Raw genomic sequence first — 21,652 nt, forward strand, 5'->3', positions numbered from 1 at the left:
GATGTCGAACTTGTAACTACTAATTATATTCCTTTATTTAACCCGGAAAAATGTTGATAGTTATTTATATGTCCGTATTATTGCTCATACGTTGTCTGAAATTGTGTAGTTCAAACTTCAAAAGACACGTTTTAAACATCTTATTTACTTTCTAGCCACAGTACAGGATATTCACTTACTTCTTCAAGCTATGTTCCGGTTTACAAGAACATCTTGATGATATACATCACGTCATGGAAACATAATGTACATCAATAGAATTTTACGCCATTGTTCAATTTTAATAACCTATTTCACAAATACATTGTGGATAATGTTGTCCATTTGTCGATTATTTCTGTCAGGAAGGTCTTCGTGATTATTGCGATGTAGTTAGCGAACTATATAAATAAATGTACTTGTGTCACCAACACTTAAGATAATTGGAAATGTAGAACGAAAATCTGTAGAAAAGTTGCTAAAGTAAAAATTTACTAGTAGAATATAAATAATAACGATTCGTTTCGTAGACTTGCACGGCCAGTCATTGAGATTTCATGTAACCTATTTGCTTTTTTTAAATTTATGCTCTGTGTAAAAGTAGGAGATCGATATTTTATCTCAACCTATTCTAAATATCACAAGTACAAGGGGAAAATATAATTATCAACTTATATGTCAGGGAATTTTGCCTGGTACGATTTCAATACGTGTCCAGGTACAGTTACAGTAAATTGTCCTTGCTAGGCATGAATGAAACACAAGCTGATATTCCTAAAACTTATGCCGTATCCTGGAAAACAACTTGTCTCTTGATTTTTACCATATATAGCTTATCTACCGAAAAGGGATATACTTATAAGGATTTTAGAATACGAAATTCTTCTAACAATATTCTCCTGATAGAACATGAGGTTTATTGTATTCTTCTTTTGGGTTTGACTTCTTAATTAAAGTAAGTTGCTTGCATTAATTATCTTATTTTTCGTGTGGTCGTAAATCCCTTTTCATAGGCATGAATTACTGTTAGACTTATATCAAGGTTAGTGTTCTTAGCATCCAGGTATTTCGAGTAGATTAGGCTAGTACGTTTTTTGCATTAGTATGTGTACACTTTCTCTCTTTGCCTGATGTAAAACTTTTAATACGAACAATGATCTTTAAAAATTGTAACCTACAACCAAACCAGTCAAACTTGTGGAGCCAAATATTTACCGGATTTCTAGAAAATTAAAAATTCATTCAAATTACACACGGGAATTGAGTTTCCCAAAGTTGGAAAGTTTATTTAATACGAAATTCTAATCTTACAAGCTCTTTCCTCAACTTTCTGTACGTAGTAAACTTTTACAAAATTATCTTGAATGCATAACTTGAATCGCAAGTGTTTATTCCACAGCATTTCAATAGCAATTATAGGTATTTTCCACTCTTACGGCGGGCGTCCTATATGCTGGCAAGGGAAGTGGGGAGCGGGGAATACGCTGCAGACCAACCAGACAACAGCGGTGGCGCCGAGAGTTACAAGGTCGAGTAGCGGAGGTGCAGCGCGCGCCTCGTTCTACAGGCTGCTGCGTTTCTTATCGTGCCGGATTGGTCGCTTCCCCACTTCCCTTGCCAGCATATAGGGCGCCCGCCGTAAGAGTAGAAAATACCTATATATGCTAATGATGATAATTCTTTACGAATTTATAAGTTCAAGTTGTAGGATAAAATTTAATCTACATCGCATTTTTTTCCCTTGGTAATTTGAAAGATAAAGGTACATTATGCAGAACGGTAAAGATTTTACTTTTATCAATATTATTTAAGTATTTTCTAATAAAAATAACCCGTGGATCGACAGCCCTTGAAGGGCCTAGGCCGATCTCCCAACTGCCAGTTCCCTCCCACAATCCTATAGGGGCTATCCATCGGAAGGAAGTGCCTTCGCGCGGACGCCATACTTGTAGCACAACAACTTCCGGTTCGAAGGCTCACAACATGTAGCTAAAGGGAGCTGAGATTGTGTCATGTATGAAAGGAACGAACGGGTGTGTACGAGAAGAATGTAAACTACAATCAGGGCTAAATAATCTTTCACGGATCTCTCTTCATCCATTTCCTCGAGATCTAGGCGCCAAAATTATTGCATTCAAGCTGTCAGGCGGGAAAATTGGAAGCCCATTAGCAGGAGTAGACTCCGCAGTAATGACAACGGATGTGCAGGAACCCAAAAAGTCGGGACCTGAAAAAAAAATCCGTTCCGATCCAGACTTCGGAAAATCTAGATAATAGAGTTTAAAAGTAGTTTATTTCCTACATAATTTTTTGGTACTAAATATCCGAAATTTATTGAAATTAGCAGTTTTTATTACAGAAATGCAAAATAAATCATCACCCGAGGGTGAAATTGTGTGTGCCAATCTCCCTCCCACAGTCCTACCTAGAGGTGTGGAGTTCTTCCACCAGTAATGGGTGATGTGTGGTAAGCACGTCAAACCCCAAGCCGTTATAGGAGATATCCGTGACCGGATTACGCTACTCACTCGTAGCTCCCCAATTTGACCGGATTACGCTACTCACTCGTAGCTCCCCAATTTTCTCACGATGGTGGGTTGCCACAGGTCCTATACACAGGCCGAGAACCCAGAGACTGAACCCAAAAGGACTCGAAACCAAAGCCTTAGGCCGCACGGCCACGGAGGATGACTCGTATTTTGTATTGCCGTATAACATTTGAAATGTTCTTGAGGTGATAGCAACGTTCTGAACGAATAAGAAAGGACGATTCAGTTAGAAAAATAAATATACTCTTATAATGCACTTTGTTAAATGTTGTGAATGGACTATACTTGACTAATAATCAGTGATGTGCATCTACGCGTAAACAACGATAGTCTACATTCTACACGTAGACCTATTTTATACACGTAGATGATGTAATCTATGTAAACAACATGACGAAAGGTGATAAACTAGCAAAGAGCGCCGTGAAAGTAAAACAAGATTATACTGAGTATCAGTTGTTTATGTTTGAGGAGAACTTTTCATACTCTTTCTTCCAAATTCGAACAATTTCTCACCTAGGGTGAAATCTAATACAGGAAATATTCTAGAGTTTTATGAGAAAATGACCACTCTTGGCTCACAACTGCCATCTGTTGTTGTTTTTTGCATATTAATTATCTTCATCCATAGTTGATAATAGAAGAGACGAGAAATTGTGTTGTAAATAGGGTTCTTTTGATTTCGTTAGGAACCAATATAGTTGAAAATGTCACTTTCCTTTCATGAAACCCTTGAAAATTAATTTCAATGCACTTTAGATTGTCTACGTAGTCTATGTAAACTACAAACCAATGTAATCTACGCGTAGATTACGTGTAGACAACGCATGTAGACTTAAACTTATAGTCTACGGCACATCACTGCTAATAATGTGACGTCAAGGAAGCTGTTGTGAGGCCCGTATATAAGTATCTCGGAAGCCCCGATCCGAACCACTATGTACCTCCACCGGGTATAGAATCCGGGACTATAAAACATTGAATTTGAATTTTGAATATGTTGAAATCATTGGAAGTTAACTGTAAACAACAATGCCTTTCGTTTCAGCTTGTGGTCTTAAGTCGAGCGACAGAATTGTTGGTGGCACGCAGGCTCCTGATGGCAAGTATTGTTGGCAGGCTCAGCTGATCAATTGGGCAGATGAAAAGAAGGAGAGCTACTTTCTATGTGGAGGATCAGTTATCTGCGATCAGTACATATTGACAGCTGCACATTGCGTGAACGATATGTGAGTAACGTTTTAAAAATTAACTCGTAAACATTATAGGAAGTAATTGCATTCTAAACTTCATAATGCACAATCCATTCAAAACTTGAATTCAAGTATTTATTAGCTTCGTTTGAATTAATCAAATTACTTTCGTACGAATCAGTATTGTATAGTTTCTTCTCTTTATTCAGTAGCGGAAGACAGAGGAAACTGTAGGCACCTAAGGTAAAATTCTCGTAGCTGAGCAAGAAATAGAGATATACCAATTGTAAAGGCACTTATAGAAACTTCAACTACCACAATTTCAACACGTAACAAGGGTTGAAATTTAAGTTTAAGAAATTTTTGAGAATACAGGCTTTAACGCATGGGAGAATAATTGTGCGCATGAAGTAATGTGCGATATCAGGACATTGGGTTGACGTTTCTTTGGCAAGATGTTAATTTTTTATTCATTCCACGTTCACAGAAAACCAATAAAACGCGGAAAAGCATGTACTATTGCACACAAAACGATAAGAAATATTAATATCCAGAAATATAAGCCACAGTGTAGGATTATGTGGTCTACAAAATACTTCCAAGCCTTGCTTCGCAGTCTCGGGTAGTTTAGCCACAAATGTTACAGGTTCCATTCCAAGTGTTCAAGTTGTCTGATGAGAAGTCTGCATCACAGAGTCCCCAGAAGTTGATGTCAGTCATGACGTGAAACTCATTTCTAGTTCTTACTGCGACATTTGCTAGGAGTGTCTTACTGATTTAAGCAACCCTTTGTTTTTCATCTTCAATAACAAATTTATCGGCGCTCGAAAACGAGAAACAATCTTCTAGGTTGTGGTCGTCTTCAAGTATGACTCGTATAGAAGTTCACTTACATCACTTTCTGTTATATATGCACGATGAGTAGTATTCACGTATGAAATACCTGTGTGACTTTCCGTGTTAGGGAGTCTTACGAAGTGTTGCAAATCGCTTGCCGTTACCACACACTCACCTTCCAAGATAAATAGTCAGTGTAAATAATTAATTACGATAATCTACCAATAGCTTACTTCTCGTATATTTTAGTCTAGCCAAAATAAGAGAAATGTAGATTCACTAATTTATTTCATGACGCACGTAAATTGTAGAAAAACACACACACACACAAATTGAAGTTACGCATCCCAATGACTCACAGAAGGAAGCCTCTTAAGGAAGGTGACAGCAAACACCATGGTCAAATATTTTGCCAGGCTCATTCACATTTTGGAGTGCGCACTATTACACACCACTCACAATTCTCCCACCTTTCCCTATCGCCTCATACCTTTCTATCAAACAGCATTGTACAAATATAATGCTTATTTTTCGTTAGTTAGTATTGTTTACGTAGACTAAGCAAACTCTAAACTAACACATACTACATGTAACTTACATGTAGATAACATTTTTAAACATAGACTTATAATGTACATTAATACAGTTTAGTTCCTTTACAGTATATGATAAGAAATAGTGTGTGGGGTGGCGGGTAGGAAGTCTGTGTGTGTCTTGCACTACTTATTTATTCACTAAAATATCTTGTCTTAGCATATTTCTCGTAATGTATTTTGCAGAAAAACTCCATCGCTTTTAGATGTCTACCTTGGAGCCTTCACAAACTATGAAGATCCAAATGCTGTTAAGTATACCGCAGAGAGTGTAACTATTCATCCAAGGTAAGTGTTACAAGTCAATTGTAGGATTTCGTTTTTCTCCTGTAAAAAACAGTAATTGAAATGAAGGGAGTAGGAAAAGTAAAGAAAAATCCCTATTACTTGTGTCAGTTCCACAATACCGGGTGTTCCAGAAATAATTGAAGGGTTGCAAAAATTTATTGCATGTAAAGTATTATTAATGTGTCTGACAAATTTACAATTCGGGGTGTAAGGGGTGACCTTCCACCTTCAACCTCACTTCCACGTAGTGCACCCTGGACTAAAGACTAACGAGGCTCTGTCGACTGGCACTATGGCCAGTATAATTTTGTGTGTGTTGTCCGTGTTTGTTGTCCTTGTGTGTGCTGAGTGCCCGTTTACGGACTCAGCTTTTAACAGAAGTCAGAACATTTTAACATTTTTAGTTATGCAACGCTAGAGTTGTTATTTGTAATGATAAGGGGCTGGCCCCCGTATAATGTGACGGGAGCAAAATAGCCTAAGTGCTGACGCTCTCAAAATTTTAAATTCAAAATTCAAAAAAAAATTACAATTCATGATGAGTTAAAACAATGAGATGCATTATCTCCGTTCATCTTTAATTTTGCCTTAGAATATGCTGCTAGAAAGGTAAAAGAAACTAACGAAGGGCTAAAATTAAATGGTGTGACTCAGTTGTTAGCATATGCAGATGATGTAGACTTACTAGGAGATGACATAAATACAATTAAGAATAATGCTAAAATATTTTTTAAAACAGCTAAAGAGATAGGTTTGGAAGTTAGCAAAGAGAAAACTAAATATATGCTTACAGGCCGACAAGTGTTAGGTAATAATCAAAATCTAATTATTGATAACAACTTGTTTGAACCAGTTTCCAAATTCAAACACTTAGGAGTAATACTAACAAATGAAAATGATATTAAAGAAGAAATAAAAAGTAGGCTTAATTCAATAAATGCATGTTACATTTGTCTTCTCGTTTAATATCTAAGAAACTAAAAGTTGAAATATACAATACAGTAATTTTGCCTGTAGTATTATATGGATGTGAAACTTGGTCCCTTACATTGAAAGAGGAACATAAATTAAGAGTATTTGAAAATAAGGTCCTTAGGAAAATATTAGGACCTAAAACGGATGAGGAGACAGCAACTGCAACTGAGGAGAACTGCAAAATTTGTATTCATGTCCAGATATTATTAGAATAATTAAACCAAGAAGACTTAGGTGGGCAGGCCATGTGGCACGAATTGGAGAGGAAAGAGAGTTTACAGGATTGTTGTTGGGAAACCTGATGGTAAGAGATGGACCTAAAGGAAATTGGTAGGGATGGAAAAGAGTATATAGATCTTGCTCAGGATAGGGATAGATGGAAACCTTCGAGTTTAAGAAGGCTAGAAGTTAGTTAGTTAGTTATGTAAAGTATTGATCTTAACGTTAAAGAAACCAGTCCAGAACTAACGAGGAACTCAAAGAGTTTGTGAATGTATGTTTTGTTCAGTTGAGACTTCGTATCCCTTCCGCTAGGCGACATTCAAATCACTCACATCACTCTTGAGTGTTTTGTGCAATGTTTTGAACCCCAAGATCACCGGATCTTACACCGTGTGAGTATTTGGGGGGATAATCAAAGACGGGATATTCGTCTCACCGATACATCGTGATATCGCAGCCTAAAAGAGCGCCATCGCAGCGATAGACACAATCGACAGGCCCATTTTGAAGCGAGTGTGACAAGAAGTAGACTATCGTGTCGATGTCTGCCGAATCACCCGTGGTGCACACGTTGATCATTTGTAGGTGTACAAAGAAACTGTTTGAGTTCCTCGTTCGGTCTGGACTGTTTTCATTAACGTAAGTTCAATACTTTACTTGCAATAAATGTTTTTAACCCCTCGATTATTTCTGAAACACCCGGTATAATTACAACATATTCTAGCCTATGTGTTTTCATCATTTTCTAAAAGGGAGTGAGAAAAATATGAATTTAATGGAAAGATTTTCGTTTAGCCATTCACACATTAAACCCTCGCACAAGAAGTAGCAGAAGAAGTTGATGAACAGTTTTCGGAATTCATATTTAGAGCTCCAGCAAATAATCAAAGACTTTAGATGTTAGTTAAGTACAAACAACTAACTTTCTTGTATAATGAGACTTCTTCACTAACAAGTTTTTTTCAAAATACAATAATAGCAGAGGAAAAATAAAATTCAGTACAAGCCACCATGGAACAGTTAATGTTTGTTTCTTCGAGTTTCTGTCATAAGTAAACTTTATGTACAAATAGGCTAGTCGGGACTAGAACTACAGTTTAAAGTGAGATCCAAACCACAAGGAACAGTAAATGCTTCGAAATACCATTGCCACATTATATAGTTAATCAGTGGCGTGGCGTGAGATTTTTAAAAGTGTTACCGGTTATCATGCCCCCCCCCCCCCATGTGTTCCAAGTAGTTCGTATAATATTATTCAAGTACGACTGCAATTCAATACTAGATTTTGGTAAAGTTATTAACAAGCTGTGTTAATTACTTCGATGTTTCTGTAAGTATCAAATTGCGTATTTCTTTATTAGGCTAATGTTTATTGTGTCAACAACCAATGTTTGCGATTCACTTCAGTGCTTATGACAACATTTTCCCCCTGATTAATTAATTGACAATGCCCGAAAAAACAAAAGGACGAAAGACACCACTCACAAAACTCGCACTGCACAAACCGTTGTTTACTTTTGTAACATGTGAAGCACTCTTCTTGACCCCTCTCCTCTCAGCATCGGCGCTTCCCCAATAGCCTTCCTTCGGAACCTTGCAAGAAGTCCAGTTCTACTACTTTTGCAATCTTAGTTCTTTTGAAACCAGATTTGCCCAAATCGCGAAACATTTCGTTTCAAATAAGACGTATGTAGAGTACATGTAGTCTTCATCTGCTTCCTAACTACTCCAACTCCCATGTTTCGCTAAATCCACAGAAATCTCATTTCTGACACCACTACTATTTCGTATATTTTACGTCCCTTGCTACCTTTAAGGCTTTCGCTTTATAGGACAATCGTAATCGTGACTATGAGGATGCTTGGTGAATTATTAAAATAAAATTATTATTATTTTGTCTATGTAATTATTAATTTTTATAATTATGTAAGTGAAAGAATAACAACAAACATTGAAATAAACATTTCTTGCTGAGGATTCGTCTGGCTACCATGCTAAAGGTCCCGGGTTCGATCTCCGGCCGGTTCAAATCCGGGAACTTTTCTAACATTGGAAGCGGCCCCGGCGCCCACCCAGCGTCGAATAACATGGGTACCTGGAGGAAACCCTGGGGGGTAAAGGCGGTCAGGGGCGTGATGCTGATCACATCACCCCCACTCACGACCGGATCAAGAAAGTGTGGGGCGTTACCCCCACACCCCATATACGCCTTCATGGCGTGGTGATAAGCACAGGGGAGCACTTTACTTTTTTTGCTGAGGATTCGAACCTGCGACACCTGACACTTCAGAGCATGCTAAGATAACAATCGGGAAATTATGCTTCTAAGGAATTTGTTCAGCCAAAAACAGTGCTGCTATCCAAAAACATTGCTTCAATCCGAAATTATCGCATTCCTGCGGCGACAACGTATGTCAATCTCAATCGGCCCTTTCAACAATTATCACAAATTCCTGTAACCGAAATAAATATATGTGTGAAATATAGAATTTTAGGTTGGCATTTTTAGAAGGAACAGCGGACCCCTTGACCATCCCCATGATGTCGAAGAAGGACAAAGAGGACTTTCGTAATCAATTTAGTGTAAATACAAAATATCACTTGGTAGTTTGCTTTTCCCAAGTGTGAGGAGTGGACACCTTCAGAGTAAGATAGACCCAATTAGGCGACTTAGCTCTTCTTTGTCAATTGAATATGGCAACACTAATCTGTATCCGATAAGGATCACCGGCAACTGTGGCGGCTAAACAGGCATGGCAATAAACCGTCTCCTCCTTCCGCCGTCAGTCTTTGGCGCAACGCGAAGTCTTCCTTGCGTGGCCTCAGGGCCCTTTCCTCATGTTGCCTCCGGAGGGTACCGGAACAGTCCTCTTCTTCGCTTTTGCCGGTGTCAGAAAAAAATGTCAGTCTGCAATATTTACTTTACGACAATATTACCAGTTTATGTATGTAATACTATTTTAAGACAGGTTATTCAATTCTTTATATTTTGTTGTTACCTGCGGTAACAGCGGTTACATGCACGCCGCCACGCCTCTGTAGTTAATAATTATTTTAATGTTTTCCTCTAGTTATCATTAGTACACACAAGAACCGAAAACATGTCAGCTGACACAAATATGTTGATTCCAGTAATACAACGAAGTGCATGAACTGGCAACGATGCAATTTTGGTTCATCAAAATACACACAGAAATTAACAAAATGGTACTTTTATCAGCTGCTGTTCCACTAATAATGCATCAATCCACCATGACTTGATGCATTTTGAGTTCTCTTCTATTACTACCGGTAATGAGGATCACGATGTGCCACATTTATCTGCATCAAAAAATGACATTCAAACACTATGTAAACGTACTTAAAGTTACATTCTAAAGTAGTGGTAACTGAGTTATTTTTTCAAAAGGAATAACTCAAACTGTAACTGAGTTACATTTGAAAAGTAACTTTTGCAGACACGGCAAGTAAATATATATTCTCCTCTCGTGTCTCTCGCATGCACAAAGCGAAAACTAAAGCTCTTCTGTTCCATTCCAGCTACAACCCAAGAACATTTGACAACGACATCGCAGTTATCAAGATGCCACAGAAAATCCCAATCGGAAGCAAAATCTGCCAAGCATGCTTGTCATCGTCCAAACAGATCGCAACTGGAACGGACTGCATAGTCACCGGCTGGGGAAACACCAAAGAAAATGTAGGTATTTTGGTTTCGGTTTTGTATTTCTGCAAGGGGTTCATACACACAGACATACAACCCGTAGCAAGAAGAGAAAGACGGCGGCCAACTCGCGAACTAAAGTAAGCAGTCATTTGTTTTCTCCTCTCGCAGTCACAGTAGACGAAAATATTCTCCTTGACCTGTGCCCCCCCCCTCCTTCCCCGTCTTGCAATATGTATACATAACTTTCTTTGCTTCGTTGTCAAAAATGTCAGCAACGTTAAGTATTACGTCTCTGCTTTCTCTGCAGGGGAGAGTCGTCCAAAGCGGGGACGGCGGGTCAAATGGGGACGCTCGGTTTCTCACAGATTAATGTCGCTACCATCCCTGGCCGTCTATATGCCAGTTTGGACACGGCAGGCCGACCTTCGTTTCTACAAGAACTTCTCCATTTTTCGTGAAAAAAGTTTTCCATTTTGCCTCTACACTGAGTTGGGTCTTATGAAGAACCAGTTCCTGAATATAACATTCAATTTTCGACCTAACGCGATTTTTACTTTGATTATTGTGCTGTTCGAAAAAAAAAGTAAGTGAACTTTAAGAGTAAAACTTTAAAAAGTAAAATAACTTTATGTTATTGACGATAATAATATCAAAGTTTTCTTATTTTGTGTAACTTGAAATAAACTATGGAAGCTATGTAAGGGGGGCGCGGTCGACGGACCTGTTCGATGGATATGTATATTTTTACCACAGTTCAAATATCTAATTCTCCTCATTGTGTGCACTTTTTGAAAGAAAATTCTCTCCAGTCGAGACCCTACTTACATTATTTTGTACAATTTCAACATAATTTAAACTAAGTACTATTTTTTTTTTTTTTTTTTTTTTTTGTATAATCAACTGCGATGTTGTTTATCATTCATTGCAGGGAACTACCGCTGACACATTGCAAGAAGTTACACTAAAAGTCTACGACAAGAACAGCTGTTCGGCAATATATCGTGAAACTTTGGCCGGGAAAATCTGTGCATATGCTGAAGATAAGGATTCATGCCAGGTACGTATATGTTACAAATTTTAAACTCACTGTTTAAATTAAATAAAAATCCTAACTTAGGTAAGAAATAAAATGCTCTACTAATTTATAATGGAATTACGCTAGAATTGTTCGTAAAATCTACAATATCCAACCTTTAAAATTTGACAGTCTGTCTGTTAGTTTAGAAGAACAGGAACCAACATGTTTCTTCTTTCTTTTGTGACGTCAGCTGCAATTATGACCACCTCTCTGTGGCTAGAATGAGAGTTAACTTGGCGTCAGTAACTGCTTGAAATATTGAGCACGGAAGTGTTTAATACGCACAGACCTTATAGCATAGAATATTGAATTTTCGCGATGCGCGAAATCGCGAAATGTGAAAAAAAAAAAAAAAAAAAAAAAAAAGATGCAATTTTGAACATTCTGCACCTAACTACACCCCAATGATTAAATATCCATGAGTTTTATTCGCGAATTAATGCGAAATGTGTGCTTTTCCACGAAATGAACGCTTTTTCGCGAAATAACCGTGCAATATCATTAAATTAAGTAGAAAGCACGCAAAAACCGGCAATCGAGGTTTTGCGCGCAAACTGTCTATTTGTAACGAAACGTTTGCCTAAAGTTTCCTACCACTTGCAGCTGAAGAATGTTTTATCTTCGATCACATCAGGAAGACGCTGCAAATTTGGATTTCCCATGCGCATGATCTCAGTTCGAAAACTTCGCTCCCTGTCAAGCTGCATTCCTTTCTTCCCACGAATGTCTACTCAACTTCCAGTTTCATTGAACTTGCTAGCTGTAGCAGCGATAAGATTAGTCTGTTCCCGCACATCAAGGGAAACAATGGGGTCATTTGTGTTGAGTCATGAATGAATTTTGTTTATCATCATGTGATTTTCAACATGTTTGTGTATGTGCAGTAGTGATTATTTTCTTTGTTGGACAGCAAGGATATCCTTTAAATACATACAATGAATAAATCACTTGAGATATGCAATTTAGTAATGAAGTGATTTTGTGTTGATGTTTTCTTTCTGGTTGGACAGCTAAGTACTTGTGTACGTGTATGTGTACAGTATATAAAAATGAAGTAGTTTATCAATTTATAGCTCTTTTGTATGTTGTTTCCTCTCATAATGAAAAAGTGTGTGCCAATTTTTTTTTCCCACCGCTGGTATATACCGCTGATCTAACATTTTATTTGCCGCTCTCCTCAGTTTTTATTTACCTTAAATTTGTCTCCCTACTTATAGGATAAAATTGAAACATATTAAAAATAACTTTCCAATTTAAATTTTTGAATATTTCACCTTTCACGATGGTAGGTAATGATTGAATTGAAGTTATGTGCACCTTAATTCTATACTTTTAGAAACTAAAACATATAAAACTACATTAATAGTCATTTTAATGGTAGTTGGATAGTAGCGGAAATTAATGGTCTTATACCATTAACTTTCAACAACGAAGGTTTGTTGCATGTTGTGTAGGCCTTTCCACACTGTTGCAACGTATAGGCAGGGGGGCGAGGCAATTGCCCTTCCTAATAGTCTCACTTAAAAATTTATTACCGCTATTAAACAATATTATTCTCTTTGAAAAATAAAGTCTTTTCAAGCCTAGGAAAGTTCCAAACAACTACCGCGACTTTATTTCCTATGTAATTGGACATTCTCACTTGGTTCTCCAGCAAATTGTTTTTAAGACTTGCGCATTTTATCCGTTAGCCTAGTTCTGTTACACCTATGTGGTCGCAGAATAAATTGGTCACACATTGGAAATGAATAATTATGTGTTGTTGTTTTGAATCTGCTGTATGACATCATGTTTACATGTAAATTCGTGTGAACCAGAGAGAAGGAAAATGAAGGGGGGAAGTTTTCTGCCACAGAAGCTGGAATTCTTCTAATAGAGTGATTTTCGGTGGGTCCGGACACACACTACATACGACCCTCCTTAGTACCCATCAATACAATAAAATAGTGAGATGGAATGAGGTCTTTCTTTCTACGAGGCTTTTGCCCGCCTTAATCAGAGGGTCTGCGCACGCTTATGCGTATAGGTTATTTTACTATGTACCTGTGTGCGTGTGTGTGTGTATGTATATTTATATAATTACAGGGCGACAGTGGCGGTCCTTTGGTAAATAAGGAAACCAGCAGCTATGAGCAAATAGGGGTCGTTTCATCGGGATATGGATGCGCACGCAGAGGTGTCCCAGGTTGGTGTAGAATTTATCTTATTTAGTGAAATGTTCCTGAAATTGATCAGGGGGTGCTCGTTGCTATGTGAAGTACATATGCATTACGTCATCTGGGAGGATCTGGTTTGACGGTGCTCGTTGCTTTGTGCAGTAAGTTTGGTGCGGGGTACATTTAGCTACTAACACGTCGCAAAAATCGGAACAAGCAGGTTATTGATTTTGTCGTATTCGATATATTTTTATTGTATTATTTCTCTTAAAATGAGATTGTTTTGTTCATTCCACCTATAATCATGCCTAATTGTGCAGTAACAAGCTGTGAGAATTATAACCAAAAAACTAAAGGAAGTGATATAAAATTTCATAGATTTCCAGCTGGTAATCGTGTAAGTAAACAGTGGATTCGTGCTTGTGATCGAGAACATAATATTAATATTAAAAATGCGAGAGTGTGCAGTGCCCATTTTTATAAAGAAGACTATGTGCGAGATCTAAGAGCAGAACTTCTGTGTTTGCAACAAAGAAAGTACTGAAGCCAACTGCAGTGCCATCACTAAAATTACACCATATTACTTCAGTGCAAAATAATAGAGAATGTGGTGTAGCAAATTCTCCTGAACCTTCCTCTTCAAAACATGAACCATTTTTAGGATGTGCTGATAAATACTGTGGTGATGTACGCTACGAAAGGTGTGAAATAAGGAAACGTTCCTTAAATAAGCTAAATACTATGTCGCCGAAAAAAAGAAAAATAGACGTAGGTACTGAAACTGTTAGCAATGTTTCGTTGTTGGAAAACACTATTCATCGTTTACAGAAGAATAACACACGTTTACATAAAAAAATTAATAAGTTAAAGATGAAGAACAAGCTCTTGCAACTTGCTTTAACCAAAAAAACTAAACAAGTTCAAAATCTTCAACATAACCTAACCGACAATGTAATAAGAAAACTCACGAATATCTTGGGGAAAGTGTTCAGTGACACTCAAATACAATATTTAGTACACGGTAAAACTAAATCCCTATGGACTAAAGATGATATAAGCAAAGCGTTGACTCTTCGAGCCGTTTCAAAAAAATGTTACGTTTATTTGAGAAATACAGTTGGTATACCTTTACCTGGACTTTCTACGTTAAGAAGATGGGTGTCGAATTCATTTCGTTGCCGGCCAGGTATATTAGGTGATGTTTTGCAATTAATGAAATATGTGTGAACTCTCTCTAATTGTAAATCACATTACACTAATAATTTGTTTTATTTAATTTCGTATTAATTATGTTCGGGTCTCTGAGTTTGATATTGTCGGAAATTTTACGTACAGGAGGATGAGGAAGTAGAGTGTAAGATTGGCATTTCGTGCTACAAAATTTGTGTTGTAAATAAAACCCCAAACCTTGAAAACGCAAGCCCAGTTTGTAATTTCCATAAAATGTTAATTTTGGATATCAAAGTGAGGTTGTACAAGTTACCGTGCTGATAAGTTACAGTTGTGTGAAATCGTTTTGCGTATTAAAAGCTATAATACGTGTACGTGCAAGCGAAGAGCGAAAGTGTACAAATACGAATGCAACACCCTTATCTAGCCGAACCTACTCGAAACTGGATGCTAAGAACACCAAACCTAATTCACCTAACCTACTAATTCAAGCGTACAGGAAGGGATTTACGAACACACAGAAAATTTAGCTCATTGATAATATTAAGCAAAGCCAAAGCGAGATGCAAAGGACAACACGGTAAACTCACGTATAGTCAGGAGAATGTTGCCACTATTACTGCATTTTTTGTTTTCAACTTCATATAATTTATATTCCTTTGCGGTGGACAAGCCAGGTAATGGTAAAAATCAAACAGTAATAATGCCTTTGAGGATAGGGCGTGAGATGTAAAAATTTCATGAAGTCCCTAACAAGACAACGGCAATCTACTTCTGGCATACATACAGTCATATAGTACACATGTACCGAAATCTTGTCATGCGATTTTGTATGTAATGAAAAGATTATCACCCTGCAATCTAAACTTGGGCCAAATTACGAATTCAAAGGATATAATTAATTCTTCAGAGAATAGTTTTTCTATTAACTCTGTCCATGTAATTGATAATCATTAATTCGATTTAACTTGATGTTCACTGACATTAGGTTAATAATGTTGATAATTATATTTCTCCCTTGTAACAGTTGGGCTGAAAAGTTCGTAGGCTGACTCATAGATGGCGTTACTAGAATTAAATCCATGTGATTTTTACTTAGTACTAACCTTCAAAAGATACGTGTACAAATTTCACAGCTGCCGGATAATTAGTTCGTGAGATATAGCATTGTGAGTGAAGCAGCTTTTGTTATTGTGAAAAAATGGATAAAAAAGAATTTCGTGTGTTAATAAAGCATTGCTTTTTGACGAAAAAAAATACTGTTGAAGCCAAGGCTTGGCTTGATAAACATTATTCGGACTCTGCACCAGGAAAATCAACCGTTGAGAAGTGGTTTGCTAAATTTAAACGAGGCGAAATGAGCATCGAAGACGATGCACGCAGTGGACGCCCCAAAGAGGCTGTTACCGACGAAAACATCAAAAAAGTCCACAAAATAATTTTAAATGATCGTAAAGTGAAGTTGATTGAGACTTTAAAAATATCAAAGGAACGTGTTGGACATATTGTGCATGAATATTTGAACATGCGAAAGCTGTGTGCAAAATGGGTGCCGCGCGTGCTCACAATCGATCAAAAGCAACAACGTTTTGATGATTCGGAGCAATGTTTAGCGATATTCAACCGTAATAAACACGAATTTTTCCGTCGATATTACAATGGATGAAACATGGCTCCATAACTACACTCCAGAGTCCAATCGACAGTCAGCCGAGTGGACTGCACGTGATGAACCGAATCCAAAGCGTGGAAAGACGCAACAGTCGGCTGGCAAGGTTATGGCATCAGTATTCTGGGATGCGCATGGTATTATATTCATCGATTACCTCAAAAAGGGCCAGACCATCAACAGCGATTATTACATAGCGTTGTTGGAGCGTTTAAAGGATGAAATCACGAAAAAACGGCCCCATTTGAAGAAGAAAAAAGTGCTGTTTCATCAAGACAATGCACCGTGTCACAAATCAATGAAAACGATGGCAAAATTATATGAATTAGACTACGAATTGCTTCCCCATCCACCATATTCTCCAGATCTGGCCCCCAGTGACTTTTTCCTGTTTGCAGACCTTAAAAGAATGCTCGCTGGAAAGAAATTTAGCACTGATGAAGAGGTAATCGCCGAAACTGAGGCCTATTTTGAGGCTAAAGAGAAATCGTACTATAAAAATGGCATCGAAAAATTGTATGACCGCTATAATCGTTGTATCGCCCTCGAAGGCAACTATATTGAATAATAAAATCGAATTTTGTCAAAAAAATATTTTTTACTATGTTAGCCTACGAACTTTTCAGCCCAACTGTTACATGTGACATTTAGAACAGGTTAAGATAATATATCTGAAGCATAAATGAAAATATAGCAAATAAGTTACAAGAAATCACAATGAAGGATTGTACAAGGGTATGAATCGTTAAATAGTAAAATTTCATTTTTGGACTTTGTCTTGGATTTTCCTATTACATTTCCAAATACATTTTAGTCGTCTATAACCAGGAAAAACTATTCTATATGCCGAGCTGCTCGTGGCACAAGTATATAGTTCGTCAACTACTCCACAAAGAGCTTACTGTTTTAAAGAAAATTTTCCACGAAAGGAGAGTATGACATCCATTGTTTACACTGAGTAGAAAGGTACAAAATCATCCACATTATATTTGTGAAATATTAAATTGAACGAAGTAGTAAAACTTCATTAATGGGCATTATATTTATTTCATACAATGCTCAATATCATGTACATAATGTTATAAAACCGGAATATACATTTTATTCAAGAAGTGTAATTTCCTTTACTGTCGTTAGAAGGCAATTACGTGACATTTTACTATCTTGTCTTCGCGATTAGCCCAAAGTGGCAGAAAAGCGGAGTAAAACAAATAAACAAAATTAATCTATGAAACGATCATTTCCTTTTTAACTCTTACATTCATGCAATTCTTCTTTAGCGTGTTAAAATTATAGTATACTATGATTATAGAATGAAGACATGGTAAATGAGAACATGCGCAACTAGCTTTGTAACACATCGATCAGAAAGTTTGAAAAGTATGGATTTTCACAATACGTTTGCGAGTTTTCAATTATGTTTCTACTAGTGCCTCCCCGATGGCGCAATGGTAGCGTCGTTGCCTTGTAATCAAGGGATCCCAGGTTCCATAACCGGTGGAGGGACATAGTAGTTCGGATCCCACTTTAAACTGTATATCCAGTCCCGAATAGCCTTTCTGTGCATAAAGTGGACTTGTTGAAACCAACTCAATCAATCAGTCATGTTACTAATCATTAAAGGAATGCCTCAATACCATCCCGAAGTTTCGATAATTAATAATTCCCCCTCCTCAAAGTAATAAAACACTTTCCCTCTCTGAACCTCGCATAGAAATTATAGCGGCCGTTTGCTTCGGCCAAGCCCCGAACGAACATAACCGAAGGGGCACCGAGCATAACCGATCCTCCCATAAGACGTCACGCGCTCGTGCATGATCGGCAATTTTCGGATGGCGCTACCTTATATATTAAGTTACCTTGGAAATTGATATCATTTCATTCCTTAACACAACATATGTTTTTCAAATTAAAGAGATAAGGAAACATAATATTACACGAATGTTCCGTTATAGCACTTAATGCTATGTTCACGAGACAACTCCATTCCTTAAAGGCAAAACGTCAATGAAGGAGTTCTCAGCCTCTGTACCAGAATCAGAACAATTAGCTTCCTCAAAAACACCTAGGCTGTGAGAGAAAAATTAATTAAAATAGTGTGGGAAAATGTATATACCCAATGTATCTTAATAAATTAATTTCTCCAATTGAATGATTTTTACTTTTTTTCAGGTCTGTACACTTTTGTCCCTGACTACCAAACTTGGATCGACCAGAATACAAATTGTAAATATTGTACAAAAAAAAATTGATCACAGTAAAAATAAAGAAACAGTACAAAAATGTTCATGTAGCTTAGAAGATTTCAAGAATAAACTGGAATTTTATTGATGAATGTAATATTATTTCGTTGTTCATTTTAATCCTAGTATTCCTAAAGCCTGAATACAAGCCACAGACATATTGTTTTTTTCTATTTTTTAAATAAACTAATTTTGTCATTTCTCCAAGCCTATATTCACAAAAGTATATAAGAAATATTATATGTGTTTGCTTTTTAGAATAAGTGCAAATAAGTATTATCATCTAGGTATGTTACTCTAATCTCTACCAAAGAGAACTGTAAATCTACGGTTCAGAGAGTTCTGAACAAAACACAATGTCGTGAACATATGCAGAGACGATCGTCTGAATTGAGGTTCCATCGGGATTCGAACTAGAGAACCCTTCATTTGAAGGCGATAGGGGTAATAAATGCGCTATTTGTATTACCACTCCAGACACAAACTGTTGCTGCTACACCTATCGTCTGATATCAGAGTTTAAGTCTGAGTTGCAGTATGTTATAAATATTTTAGTGAGGGACAATGAACAGTGGACTTCCATTGCCATTGGGCTAAACAAAGGGGGAAAAGCAATATTTTAATAAATCGTTAAATATAGAAATATTTACGCTCAAAAAATAAGTAAATGACCAAAAATGGCCTAAAATGACAAAAAAATGCTAAAAAGATGCACAAAAATGTCCCAACACATCCATCCTAAAATGCTCTAATTTGTCACAAAACAAGGTTTTGTCCGAAAGGTCCAAAAAAACAGTCTTGAGATATGGTCTTATTGGAAGTGACGTCACCTAGTGCAGTTCGAAAGCGCCAGTAAGCAAGCAACCGAGTCCGTATAAGGTACCGCACGCAAGATTGCAGACTTCTGCACTCGATATATTCACTTGTTTGAAATCGCGGAAGTCGAAAGTCAGCCAGATGTTGGCTGTAGTTCTTCTGATGTGCAGAAATGTTAAGCATAAGAATTTTTAAAAATTCTATGGTGAAAAACTAGTTTTACAATGCAGGAAAACAATGTGTTCTTAATTTTATCTTACGACGGTATTTGGTGCTGCAGTCGAAATGCAATTCAAAAGATTTCTGCTTCCAGTCCAAGACTTCGAAACTGAAATCCGAGACCATTCTCCAAGTATGGTCGCTTCAAGTACTGTCTTGCACATTTTGGACACGGGCTAATTAAATTCTAAAGCAAGTACGTTTTTGGATTATCAGAAGAAGATACAAAGTAATCAAAATCTTAGACCTAATTACTCACGATCGGTTTGGAGTGGTGTTAATTGTATTGACAAGAAAGAACACACCTTTCACTAATAATGAGACTACGACACAGTTGTATTTTGCGAAAATTTTCATAAATATGATTTATTACAAATTTGAAATACCCCGGTTATTTCTATCCGACTATCACGAGAGGAGTGATGCTATTGAGTCTCCTTCGTGACTTTTAGATAATTCAGAATTCGTTGGCCTGGCAAAATCACTCACAACATAGAAATGCCACTGGTGATCACATTCATAAAATACTAATTAACGTACAAACAACAAGTTCAATAAAACGATGCTACACATGCAACCCGATTTTCATCATGCACAGCTGTACCGATAAACTACAATGCTTTGTAAGGGGCAATAAATCGCCAATATCTTGTGTAATTGTCATGTTACTATCTCTCCCCAATACAAAAAATATCCCTTCACATAATCTAAGTTTAATGCCACACACATATATCAGCGTACATCTCAATTATTTCCATTTTGAAATGTACTTATTCAATTTAGTCATTCTAATGACGATCCTCGAAACCCTAAATCAAATGCAACTGGTTCTGGCCAGCAACTTTACAAAAAGTATCTCAAATCATTGGCATTTATAAATTACAGATTGGCAAATGTACCGAATAACGAACTGAATTCACTATTCTACAGTGTTCTACAGATCAACTAAATGAATTAGATCAGTACGGTCGCCGCCATATATTAGAAAGATACGGTGTTCCTGAACAAACGAATGAAAATACGAAGGATGTAGTAAAAGCTATTGGGCGAGCATTGGATATGGAAATCAAAGATGAAATGATCGATTGTTGTCATGTTTTGCGCAAAACCTGTAATGAATCTTCCAGTGGAATAATTGTAATATTTGTAAGGCGGGTGAACAAGGATGTCTTTCTGCAGAGGAGGAAAGTAAAAAAGAAACTTACTAAATGCTGTTCGTCTACGTTACACAAAAAATTAAACAATTTGCATTAACCAAAGCTTCACGTCGTACCGAAAGCGCATTCTTGGTCAGGCAAGGAGAATAAAGCATGAAAAGAAAACTATGCGTATTTGTGGGTTGACCATGTGGGAGCTATTAGACTAAGTTAAGGGGAGAAAAGGATGACACCATCATTATAATATTCAAATCACTCGAAGATGTTACCCAGTTGTACACAATGTTAGAGGGTTAAATACAAAACTATATAAATTGTACTCTAGTATATCCCTCGAAAATTATGATGTAATTATACTGACGGAACTTGGCTAAATGTAGATGTCTATGATGGAGAGTTCATAGATAATCGGTACAATACTTATCGTCCAGATCGGGTCCATAAGGGAGGGGAAGGTATCTTGGTTTCTGCAATAAAAAAATATTCTGTTGAGGAATTAAAAATAAATATTGAACATATAGAAATAGTATGTATTAAATATATATTTGAATATACAAGTTATTTTTCTATATGTCAGTATATTTCCCACAAAAATCACCAATTAAGAAGTATCCGGATTTTTTTAAAATTTGTTGAGGAGATTGCTAACCGGCATAGCTTCAAAATAATTATTGTTGGTGATTTTAATATTACCACAATAATAAATGATCGATCTTTGAATTCGCTGACATTATAGTATCTCAATCATTGGTGGTAGATTCTATCACCAAAGCAGAATGCAATGAAGTTATAAAGAAATTGAAATCATCCAAATCTAGTGGTCCTGACCAATTATATTCAA

The 21,652-nt window shown here is 36.9% G+C and overlaps 1 protein-coding gene across 1 annotated transcript in view; it reads left to right on the forward strand.

Annotated features, from left to right (window-relative positions):
* The window catches only part of LOC145996818 (transmembrane protease serine 9-like), a 46,603-nt gene that overhangs the window by 2,035 nt on the left and 22,916 nt on the right, over positions 1 to 21,652 (forward strand). The window contains exons 2-7 of the mRNA XM_083133351.1: positions 3,577 to 3,757; positions 5,338 to 5,439; positions 10,177 to 10,336; positions 11,232 to 11,360; positions 13,467 to 13,566; positions 18,549 to 18,602. Coding sequence (XP_082989477.1) covers positions 3,577 to 3,757; positions 5,338 to 5,439; positions 10,177 to 10,336; positions 11,232 to 11,360; positions 13,467 to 13,566; positions 18,549 to 18,602 — 726 coding nt within the window. The remainder of the gene's footprint in view (positions 1 to 3,576; positions 3,758 to 5,337; positions 5,440 to 10,176; positions 10,337 to 11,231; positions 11,361 to 13,466; positions 13,567 to 18,548; positions 18,603 to 21,652) is intronic.

This window comes from Lepisma saccharinum, chromosome 13 (assembly GCF_977018435.1).
Source record: "Lepisma saccharinum chromosome 13, izLepSacc3.1, whole genome shotgun sequence".
NCBI lineage: Eukaryota > Metazoa > Arthropoda > Insecta > Zygentoma > Lepismatidae > Lepisma > Lepisma saccharinum.